Consider the following 12,305-nt stretch of genomic DNA (forward strand, 5'->3'; position numbering starts at 1 on the left):
TAATCGAAACATTGAACATATTATGTTAACACCCGCATTTATGTGGGAATTCATGTTATCATCTTTATGTCTCAGCACCTCATGTGTGCTGGGCTGTGGTGCTTAATAGAGGGAGAGACATCCTGCAAGACTAAACTGGATCCTCCCCTGGACGGAACGGAGTGTGGGGCAGACAAGGTAGGACTGTTTTGCTCAAAAACAATCTGCATCCATTCACCAATCCTCAGAGCTACAGGTCGTTCAGGCCAGTAGCTTATATTGCGTGTTAGCTTGACAAAATTACGAATAAAGTATTTGTGAAAACATCTCAATATGTTTTTGTCAGTGGTGCAGGGCAGGCGAATGTGTCAGTAAGACTCCCATCCCTCAGCATGTGGATGGTGACTGGAGTCCATGGAGCCAGTGGAGCTTGTGCAGCAGGACCTGTGGTACTGGAGTCCAGTTCAGACAGAGGAAATGTGACAACCCTCCGTACGTCACCAGTTTGTCTGTGTATTTGCTTACTAATGTTACACGTTCGCCTACCTGAGACCAGAAAGCAAAGAGGGGGCATTTTGTTATGATTTCAAATTTGGTCTCATTAACATCACAAGTATTTGAAGTTAATATAACTGAAAAATTAAAATATTGCAAAAACTTTTCTTTTGTGAATGAATCTCAAAGGTAAACTTTAACATATCTCGAGATTTTTTTGTTTCATTTTCATTTTGATGGTGGCTTTTATCCCACAACAATTCAAAGGTAAGTATGCCAGATGATTAGAATATTTCATGAGATCAGTCTACAAAGGATTTATAGCACCGAAATGTCCAATTTCTGAAAAATGTATTCATTTATATATTACATATGCTGACTGTGAAACAGAAACACTGCAGCTGCTGATTAAGACCACAAGCTAATATAAAGTGTGGTCACATAGCAAGGGTCTTTTTGCAATCAGAAGAGGTGTCCCCTTGCTGGCTATTAAAAAGAAGTATGAGGTTTAAGGCACTTTGCAGGTATTAATCTACTGAATAAGGTTTAAATAAATACTGCTTTTAGTACTAAAAAGGTCCTTACAGGCATTATGAAATGTATGTAATGCTTACATGTGTTACTTTAATACTAACGCTCCAGTCTTCTTGTTTTCTAAACTAAGTGTTCACACTGTATGTGTTTGTGTGCGTGTGTGTGGGCACAGACCTGGTCCAGGTGGGCGACACTGCCCACAGGCCAGTGTGGAACACAAGGCCTGTGAAGCCCCTCCCTGTCCCAAGGGGTCACCCAGCTTCAGAGATTTGCAGTGTCTATCCTATAACCAACAAGCCAACAAGAAGGGCGGCATGCTGACTGCTATTGTTAATGACGGTGAGTTCCATAGAACGTCGTACTGCACAGTTACAATCATTACAATCAGTGCCTTTCAATAGTGTGTTTGTAAAACTCTGAAGCACATCGGCAGTTTATAAATTTGTCTGGAAGCATGTCTGGGCATCAGATTTCAAAACTATGGCAATGCTTTTCAAATCATATATTGTCATGTGTGGTGCGAGCGGAGCTGAATCAGAACCAGACGGTGTGGAGGCCTCTGGCAGAGACAGAGCTGGTTGGAGCTGCGTAGTGCACACAGTCCACTCAGGACACTTCTCAGGCTCGGACAGCAATGCCGAGTAAGTAGCTGGCTGGATAAGCTCGCCCAATTCCCCAGCAGACAACAGAGGAGGCTGGGTTGGCTTGCCTGAGCTCTCAGTGGAGACAGGAGGCTAAGACTGCCCGGCTGAGCTTCAAGCGTAGACAGACGACTGAACAGGCTGAATGGATTCAAGAACTCAGGGGTCCAGACGTGGCTGACGCCTCTCTGGACCCCTGCGGCTAATGCTTGGCCTCGTCCACCACAGCTGGAAAACTCAAAAACCAATCTTATTTGTGGTCATCTATCGTCCACCTGGGCCTTACACAGAGTTTCTGTCTGATTTCTCAGACTTTTTATCTGATTTAGTTCTCGCTGAAATAATGCTAAAAATGACAGCCTCAGCACGGCATTCGTTAATAGACTCATTTGGTTTCTCTCAAAATGTAAAAGAACCCACCCACCAATTTAATCACACACTTAACAGTGTTTCCCGAAAACCCTCTCCTGTCTGATCATTTCCTGATAACATTCATCAGGAGGAGTAGGCTTCATCACAGCAGATCTTTCTGAAAGCACTGTAACTAAGTTTAAGAATATAATCCACCCACTGTTATCATCTCCAATGCCCTGTACCAACACAGAGCAGAGCATCTATCTGAACACTGCTCCAACAGAGGTCGATTATCTTGTTAATAATTTCACCTCCTCACTACGTACGACTCTGGATACTGTAGCTCCTGTGAAAACTAAGGTCTCTAATCAGAAGTACCTGACTCCGCGGTATAATTCTCAAACACGTAGCCTAAAGCAGATGACTCGTAAGCTGGAGAGGAAATGGCGTGTCACAAATTTAGAGGATCATCATTTAGCCTGGAGAAATAGTTTGCTGCTTTATAAGAAAGCCCTCCGCAAAGCCAGAACATCTTACTATTCATCACTGATTGAAGACAATAAGAAGGTTTCTCTTCAGCTCTGTAGCCAGGCTGACAAACAGTCAGAGTACTATAAAGGTTGTCCTTTAGGTGATTGTTGTTGTCATTTGGCGCTATATAAATACACAGAGGATAATGAGGGAAAAACAGCTGGGACTAATTACATATAATAAGACAAGGAAGCAAAAGTGAAAACACTGAACACAGGAAGTGTCAAAATCAAACAGGAATCATGACACATTCACAAAGACGTGGACTTGACACTGTGACATGGAGACTGACAGAGGAGAGCGTGGAGCACGGAGACCACGAAACAAGTGAGACCCAGCAAAACACCGAGACAGAAACCTAAAGACTGAAACTATAACATAAGCACAAGACCATAAAGAGAACTGTGGGTCACAGAGCACCGTGACATATATCATATGTAACTCTTAATCCATAATGTCAGTAACATGAGTGGTTAGGTTAATGGATCATATTGGATTATGCTTTGTTTATCCCAATATCTGCTCCCACAGTTTTAGCCATTAACAAGCCAGTACTGAGTCTGGGATGGGTACACTGCTGTGTACGAGGCATTCGTTTAAAAATATTGTAGTTTTGAATTGGGGCAAACCAATCAACTCAACTGATTTGGATGCCAGCACAAATATATTAAATAAGTTAAATGTGAGAGCATCCTCTGGAGCAGGGGTCCCCAACTCCAGGCCTTGAGGGCCGGTGTCCTGCAGGTTTTAGATGTGTCCTTGATCCATCACAGCTGATTCAAATGGCTAAATGACCTCCTCAACATGTCCTGAAGTTCTCCAGAGGCCTGGTAATGAGCTAATCATTTGATTCAGGTGTGTAGACCCAGGATGAGATCTAAAACCTGCAGGACACCGACCCTCGGGGACCCCTGCTCTAGACCCCTGGGTGATTGGATCCCAGAGGTACAGAACAGGTAAGAAAAACCACTTAAATCACTCCAGTTGGAGTATAAAAAGTAAAAGCTCACACTGTATGCACAGAACTGTTAGGTAAAGTCCTCCAGTCATGTTTTTTCTGAATAACACTGAATACAGTTTTTACCCCTTAGCTGAAAATCTTGTGAATGTGATAACTTGAGAACAAAGCGAAGGGAATTTTAAATTGATACCATAAGTGTATCTACTGGACAGCTAAGGGATAGAACTGGCAGCTGCCCGTATTTTTTTAATTATACTGAATGTAGAAATGTACATCCCCAATTCCACAAAAGAAAAAAAGGAGGCTGTGTAAAATGGCAATAAAACTGAGCAAACATGTAATTTATTCCCAAGAGAACACAGGAAATATGTGAGACATTTTACTATTTCATGAAAAATATTAGCTTACTTTTAATTTGATGGCAGCAACACTTATCGGGAAAACAAATGGCTGGAAAATGAAGTGGTACTAAAAAGAAACCGTACAAAGAACAATTGAAACTAATTAGGTTGGATGGTACCAGGCTGAGTTTCACCAATCAGTTTAAAAACTGCAGCTACAAATTCTAGAAAGATTTCTGTGAGTAATTCATCATCTATAGTACATAATGTAATCAACAGAAATCAGTACTGGATGCCTGTGATCTTCAGCCTGTCAGGCAGCAATACATTCAAAGCTGACACGACTCTGTCACTGAATACTTTTAGAAGTCATTGTTTGTGAACCCAGTTCACCATGCCATTAATATTTCTATTATTTTGAATTAACACCGGCTCAAAATCAGACTTGACTGTCATACATGCATACATCTTACAACTGGATTTTGTGTGTGTTTATGAGCAGATAAGCCATGCATGTTGTTCTGCAGCCCAGTGGGCCGAGACATCCCAGTTCTGATGGCTGACAGAGTAATGGATGGGACTCCCTGTGGACCGTATGAGGTGGACCTGTGTGTTAATGGAAGATGTCAGGTACATATGTATCCAATATTGCACATATGTGATGAAATAGACCACATACAGTTTGACTTCTTTCCATTCGTGACTTCTGTCTTCTGGGGACCTCCCAGCTCTAGATAGATTCAGTAATTCCCGAGCAAAAAAAAAAGCTTTGGGATGTCACTGTGACATACTACACCAGCTGAGCGCATAGCTGGACTGGCCATTGGGCCGATGGTGATTTTTCATTTCTGTTTGTTTGTTTTTGTAACGGTATAAAGAATGAAAGGTGGTGGATTAGCCAATTGGTCATGATCAACTGTGGGCTGGAGAAATTACAACACATCTGTATTGAGGTGAAAAGGAACGTGATCCGTCCCGTACATCAGCTAGAATGGGAAAAAAAAGACACAAAGCTGGAGTTATTCTGTCTTTGCTGCACAGCTGCCTCTTCTCCCATTCTCTCCCTCTCCTATCAGCTGATCGTCTCTCTTGTTTATTTATCGCCCACTTTGCGCCAAAAAGAGGAAACCAGCAGATGTCGCGCTAAACAACAGCAGCACGTTTAAGCTTGATCAGCTGTTAGAATTTATTTAATATCACTTTCTAGTATCAGCTGATGTTTGCTGGAGCCACAGCTGTAAAGCTGCTGGTCATGATATTGGTTTGGAAACATGAAGGTGATCCACTGTATACAAATCCTACATATATACCAACAAGACAGTGTACATCACTGTCACAACAGCGTTTGTTTTAGTTCAAAGGCTTTATGGTTTTTCCTGTAACACCTGGTGGTGTAGTCGGACGATTTTTTGTCCCAGTCCAGCCCTGGCTATTTGGGTGGTCAAGGCGCAGACTCCCAGCACATCATTTTCAAACCCCCTGCGGTCTTTCGCTACTTGGGTTAAACACGATATATAAGTCACTTAGATAACTGCTAAATGTTAATGTTTGGTTTATTTCAGTGTTTGATTTGTTCATGAGTAAATCGGTTTGGCTGAGATTAAAGTTCAGCTTCATAACTGGACCGTTTTAAGTCTTACCTGTCACCATCCTCCCTACTCTGGTCTCTTAAAGAGCACTTAGCAGAAATATTAAACAGCCTAACTAATAGGATTACCACTTCCCATCAGCAATATTAGGGAACCACCCCCCCACCCTCTACCTCACAATGCTTAATCAACATAATCAACTTTAATTTAATGCATGTGTAAAACAAATACACAGAAATCAATTATTTTTCTACAATATTTAAATGGACTCAACATCTTTCTTCAACAGAACTGCAGACTGCACAGATGGTACAAGTACTATAGCTTAGTGTATATTAGACTTAACAGTTACTATATACAGTAATGGACTTCTATACATGTAATCAGATGACCATTTTGGTTAAGATTAAGAGAATTATTATTTATTAAAAGTTAGTCATTTTTAATGAAATAACAAAGAAAATTATTTCCTTGTGCCCCCCTCTCCCTGTTAATGCCCTACCTGCCCCCCTGGCAACACTTTGCTAGACCCGCCCCTGCACAGTTACCAGCTGTCAGCTGCTTAGAAAAGGATCCTGGTGTTATTTGTCTCTCAGAAACAGTTCATAACTTCAACTCATTCATGTCACCTAAAAGGTAAACCTGTTTCTCCATCACCTGTTCAGCTCTGATGATTCAGTAAGGACATCTCCTGGTTTCATGTTTCCCTCTCACCACATATCCAAACTGACATCATGACCAGCAGCTTTACAGCTGTGGCTCCAGCAAACATCAGCTGATACTAGAAATTAATATTAAATAAATTCTAACAACAGCTGATCAAACGTGCTGCTGCTGTTTATCCGCTGGTCTCCTCTTTCTGGCGTGAAGTGGGCGATAAACAAATAAGTAAGACGGGACTTGCGACAGAAAAGCCAATCAGCTGATCATTGATCAGTTTCTTAATTGAAGTAGCAACAAGGAGGGAGGGGAGAGAATGAGAGAAGAAGAGGCAGCTGTGCAGCAAAGACAGAATAACTCCAGCTTTGTGCCTTTTTTCATTCTAGCTGATGTACGGGAAAAATCGCTTCCTTTTCGCCTCAATATGAAACTCCGATGGCCAGTCCAGTTGTGGCTCCATATATCAGTTGTTAAGGTAAACATTGAAATACTATGCAAACATTCAGAGATGCACTTACACACTTGTTTTACTTCTCTGGGATAGTTTTCTCTGAGATGAAATGCTGCGGTTTGGAAGCAGGTAGCAAGGCTCCAAATGCTCCACCAGACCACTGACATTTCTTGCAGACAACAGCAGCTCTATCACATACTGCTCTGATGCGCTGAGCTGGGTTAGGCCAAGTAGCGCCTTTTGTGAGGTGATTTTGTGATACTTCGGATCGGATAACGTTTTTTATTTCTCTCCGATATCCAATCCAGTAATTTAGGTCAGTATCGCACCGATACGTAATATCGGATCGGTCCATCTCTAATTTTCACGTACTTTACATTTGTTTTGTAGTTGTGTGTCTTATTTTGAAATAAATATTTAGGCGTTACCATATCGACCAAAGGGGGAGAGAGGAGGATGTTACTCTCAATGTTGTTGGCGCATTTCAGGAGGACACTTCTAATAAAGTTACACAATTACGCCGTGAATTTGCGTTGATTATTATATTTTCAAAATACCACAGTTTTTGTTTTGGTCGTATCATTTTATTTTGTTGTATTTATTCACGAAACGTTAAGGCCGGTCCGTGAAAATATGTGTGAAATATGTGAAAACGATGTGCCGGGAGCCGCACCTTGACCACTTTCGGAGATGTCTGGTGGGTAACAGGCATCTCCGAAAACGTTAGAGCACTTTTGCAAATATGTCTTGATGAATCGAGCAGATATTTGAAGTTTACGCAGCACCATTCTCGACTGAAAATATTTTAAAAGTTTATTTTGTGATCCAGAAAGAGTAATATTTCAAACTTCGCCATTGTGCGTCCCTCCGCCACTGCCTCGTTTGAGTGTTGGACGAAATGCATTCTGGGATGCTGCATTTCGTCATTTCGAGCTGATTGGAGACCAAAACAACCAATCAGATTTTTTTGCATCCAAGTCTGTGATTGGCTGGTTTTGTGGCGCAAACATAACGGTGTAGAGAAAGAGTTGAACGTCCACGGGCAGAAATGTTGAGAGCGTGAGCAACACGTTGCGAGCGAGCGCAAATGCAAAAACTGAGCGAGAGGGGCTGCTGTGTCTGTGTGGATAATAGCAAACACTGAAATACATTTTTTGCAGGCAGCAGTGAAGTTTGTTCACTCAAATTTAGCTTTTCTTCTCTCAAAATAAATTTCTCCTCAAAATGCAACACTTGCACCTGCAAATAGTTTTTACGTGCGCTCAGAATAGTGGCACAAAAATGACGCCATAGTGGGAGGCTTGTTTTTTTTAAATCCTGGCATGTGAGTAATGGCATGCTAGGAGAGAGGCAAAGAAATAGACTAATTAATATTGATCTTTTTTTTAATGGGCTGCAGTTTCTGTTTACCTAAGAAATTCCTGTTCTTTTTCAGTCCTAACAATAAAAACAATAAAAAGACCTCAATTATTTACTGTTAAATTATGGTTAATTATATCATTTATTTCATCTGTTAATATTGTGGTAAACTCATTCCATGCTCAAGGTAATATACAATCCTTTTGGCGACTGCTGTGTGTTGACCTAAGGATATAATTTTACATATGCATACAAAGATGTAAATTGTAATGTACTTCCTCCATTTTACAGTTGGGTTTTGTTTTGTTATGGACAGAAAATCGGCTGTGACAGCATCATTGGCTCATCTGCTAAAGAGGACCGCTGCGGTGTTTGTAATGGAGATGGACGGTCCTGTAAAATAGTGACAGGGGACTTCAACCACACTAGGGGAATGGGTGGGTATATATTTTTTCATGTCTAGCTAGTATGCTGCTCAGATGTTTTTTTGTAGTTCTTTTTTTTAACAAGTACCCAGTCTTTGCCATTGACTCCTGGTTTGATGTGGTTTGATGGGTTGTTTAAATTGATTCTTCCAAAAGCGATCCTAAATAAATATTTCAGGTGAAACCAACATATTCTAATGTTTTCTGTTTTATTAAAATTTTACAATGGTATATTATATTGGCCTTCAACTTAAAGTCACACCCATTTATAAACGTGACATGATGGATGTTTCTGTCTTTGCATTTGCTTCTTTTCCAACACAATGAGATGCAAGTTAATTTTAGTCAGTTTAGTCATTTTGGTATTCAATATGTATTGTTTATTTGGTTACATTAATGGACCAATGTGCCTTTCTTTAGTTAGTAAAATTGTCCCTGGTTTTTATTTACTGCTCACCAGTTACTTTAATAGTTGAGAGATTATTAGATGTAAAATTCTAAGCATGCGCATGTGTTTACTAGGGCTGGGTATCATCACTGATTTCTAGAATCGATTCAATTCCGATTCACAAGGTCCTGAATTGATTCGATCCACGATTCGATTTGAATCAGGTAAATTTTGCCTCAGACAGTCAGAAATATTATAATTCTGATCACTTATCAGTACATATCTATATTTTTATATCTACTGTCCTGGATCTCCAGTCCAGGACATCGAGATCAATATCCATAAATCGATAATCAAAACCCACCCCTGGTGTTTTTACCCCCACACATTTAAACACTCCCCTCAAGCATCTGCGTACACACCTACACAACCACACACATACACTTGTTTTTTATATTTTAGTGAGGACATCTAATTGACATAATGATTTCCTTAGCCGCTTACCCTAAACCTAACCATCAAAAGTGAATGCCTAACCCTAGCCCTTATCCTACACCTAACTGTAACCCAAATGACCTGCGGTCTCTGCGCTTCAGCACTTTGCAGTGCACAATGCTCAGCAGCACTGCAGCTGGCTCTCTGCTCCAGCAGCTCTCTCTCCTCTCCAGTCCAGCTGCTTCTGAAATACAGAATGCATGATTAGATGATGCTCACCGGCTGCGAAAACCAGCCTTCCTTTTTTTTTTTTTTTTTTTGGCCTGTCCCGTTTGGCTCTTTTGCATCAGAATTATTGTCTAAAGGCAAAGAAAGATGCCCAACGGATTTACTTTACCAAACTGACCATCCCAGCCTTGCCGTAATGGTCCATTTGATTCACCTTTTATTGTTTATTTTATTTTCACTTACTGAATACGGGACAGACTTGACTGGGGGAAAGAAGGGGAGAAAGAAAGAGGGAAAGAGAAACAGCTGAGAAGAGGGACGGGGGAGAAGGGCAAAAGACAAAAACCAACAGAACGGGCAGAGAAAAAAAAATGCATATATCAATCACCTGGATCACCTGTTGAGAAAGAAAAAAGAAAGCAAGCAGAAGAGAACAAGAGTAATAGAATAAACAACATCACAATGATATATGGGAATATGACAGTAAATACTAAATGTTAAACATTATTGTGCAGCACATAAGATCAACAGAACACAGTGTGCTTTGAGGTAGGAGCCAAAAAGGGTGTAGTTTGTGGGTGTGATCACCCGTGTGTACACCTGTGAGCATGGACGCGCTTGTTTTTTAAAAGGTTCCTTCATGTAATGATCTGCTAGAGGGTGTGGGGGGGCCACAGCCCCGTCCTCCAGGGCATGAAGCAGGTGTGGAGGAGATCAAAACTCCAGACATCCAGAGGCCCCCAGAACACAAGAGACCAAGGAAGACCAACAGAGGGGCAGCTGCGCCACTGTCCCAGAAAGAGCTGAGGAGAGTCCCAGATGAGGGCTCACTCAGCAGCCGCGGAGCAGAAGCCAGGGGGAGTTGCAGTGACGCGCCCGTGAGCTCCGCCGGCAGCCAGCCGCGCCTGAGTGACCGAGCCCCAGGCCGAGAGGCCGGGGGCACCCCACCTCCGAAGTGGCCCGAGCGAGCACCAGGCTCCAGGCCCCGATAAGCAGCCGCCAAGGAGTGAGCCGGTGTGTACCTGGACGCCCATCCCCGGACACAAAGAACCACCAACGCACCGATGTCTGAGGGGGTCCGCCACTGGCAGGGGAAGTGGTGGTAGGGGGAGATAGGCCTCCAAACCTTGGAGGGCCTGAGATGTCCCCAGAGAGGTGGCGCCTGACACCCAACCTGACATATAGACACAGACATACAGGCACACACAGATACAAACATCCATCCAAGGCACAATCCCGCCCCCCGTTTGGCAAATCTGATCACGCCGCCATCTTCCTCATGCCAAAATACAAACAAAGGCTGAAACAGGAAGTTCCGGTTCAGAGGAAGGTCGCGCGCTGGACGGATCAATCGGTGGCCGCGTTACAGGACGCACTCGATGACGCAGACTGGGGCATGTTCAGAAACAGCTCCGACGATGACGTCAACGTGTTTACGGAAGCGGTTGTGGGATTCATCGGGAAACTAGCGGATGATACCGTGGAGACAAAGACTATCACAACGTTTCCCAACCAGAAGCCGTGGGTGGATAAAACCATCCGCGACGCTCTGAGATCCCGCACCGCTGCCTACAACACGGGACTCATGACGGGGGACATGGACCCGTACAAAGCCGCGTCATATAACGTGCGGAGGGCGGTGAAAGAGGCGAAGCAGCGCTACGGGAGGAAACTAGAGTCACAACTCCAACAGAGTGACTCTAGGAGCCTGTGGCGGGGACTAAGGACAATAACGGACTATAAAGCACCAACAACCGGTATGACGAACGCGGCCGTGACTCTGGCAGACGAGCTGAACACTTTCTATGCTCGCTTCGAGGCTGCAGCTAAGGACTCCAACAATGCTAGTGTTAGCGGCGCTAACGGCTGCAGACAGGAAGATACTGCCAGCACCGGAAACGTGCTCGTCATCTCCGAGCATGAAGTAAGGAGAGCCTTCAAGAGAGTGAACACCAGGAAAGCAGCAGGACCAGACGGCATCCCAGGTCGTATCCTAAGAGACTGCGCATACCAGCTAGCTCCTGTGTTCACGGAGATATTCAACATCTCTTTATCTCAGTCGGTGATCCCCACATGCTTCAAAGAGTCCATCATTGTTCCTGTCCCGAAGAAACCCCACCCTGCTTCTCTCAATGACTATCGCCCTGTAGCCCTCACCTCAGTAGTGATGAAGTGCTTTGAACGCCTGGTCAGAGACTTCATCATTTCTTCACTACCAGACACACTGGACCCACTACAGTTCGCTTACCGTCCAAATCGTTCCACAGACGATGCCATCTCTCATCTCCTCCACACATCACTCACTCACTTGGACACTAGAAGGGGGAATTATGTTAAAATGCTCTTCATAGACTACAGCTCTGCATTTAACACCATAATTCCCTCCACACTCACCACCAAGCTGGAGCATCTGGGACTCAGCTCATCTATGTGTCAGTGGATCTCCAACTTCCTAACTGGCAGACCACAGGCAGTAAGGATGGGCGGACATGTCTCAGCCTCCACCACTCTCAGCACTGGAGCCCCCCAGGGGTGTGTTCTGAGCCCCCTGCTGTACTCTTTGTACACATATGACTGTGTGGCCACTACCAGCTCCACCACCATCATCACGTTTGCTGACGACACCGTCGTGGTGGGCCTGATCTCTGATAACAACGAGACGGCCTACCTGAAGGAGATTAGGAATCTGGAGAACTGGTGCCAGAGGAACAACCTCCTTCTAAACGTCAGTAAGACAAAGGAGCTGATAGTGGACTTCAGCACTAAGCAGGAGAGGAACTACCAGACCCCCGTCATCAACGAGTGCCCAGTGGAGAGAGTGGACAGCTTCAAATACCTCGGAGTTCACATCACGCAGGACCTGTCATGGTCCTGTCACATCAACACCGTGGTGAAAAAGGCCCGACAGCGTCTCTACCACCTCAGACGCTTGAG

General features: G+C 43.6%; 1 protein-coding gene across 1 annotated transcript in view; it reads left to right on the forward strand.

Annotated features, from left to right (window-relative positions):
• Positions 1 to 12,305, forward strand: part of adamts17 (ADAM metallopeptidase with thrombospondin type 1 motif, 17) — a 102,365-nt gene that overhangs the window by 58,268 nt on the left and 31,792 nt on the right. The window contains exons 11-15 of the mRNA XM_086296680.1: positions 76 to 177; positions 326 to 471; positions 1,181 to 1,347; positions 4,339 to 4,466; positions 8,212 to 8,332. Of these exons, the coding sequence (XP_086152806.1) occupies positions 76 to 177; positions 326 to 471; positions 1,181 to 1,347; positions 4,339 to 4,466; positions 8,212 to 8,332 (664 nt within the window). The remainder of the gene's footprint in view (positions 1 to 75; positions 178 to 325; positions 472 to 1,180; positions 1,348 to 4,338; positions 4,467 to 8,211; positions 8,333 to 12,305) is intronic.

The sequence above is a fragment of the Aulonocara sp. 'chitande type north' Nkhata Bay genome, linkage group LG1, assembly GCF_057382095.1.
Source record: "Aulonocara sp. 'chitande type north' Nkhata Bay isolate Kocher_YH1m ecotype deep benthic linkage group LG1, A_spYH_male_GT1.1, whole genome shotgun sequence".
Classification (NCBI taxonomy): domain Eukaryota; kingdom Metazoa; phylum Chordata; class Actinopteri; order Cichliformes; family Cichlidae; genus Aulonocara; species Aulonocara sp. 'chitande type north' Nkhata Bay.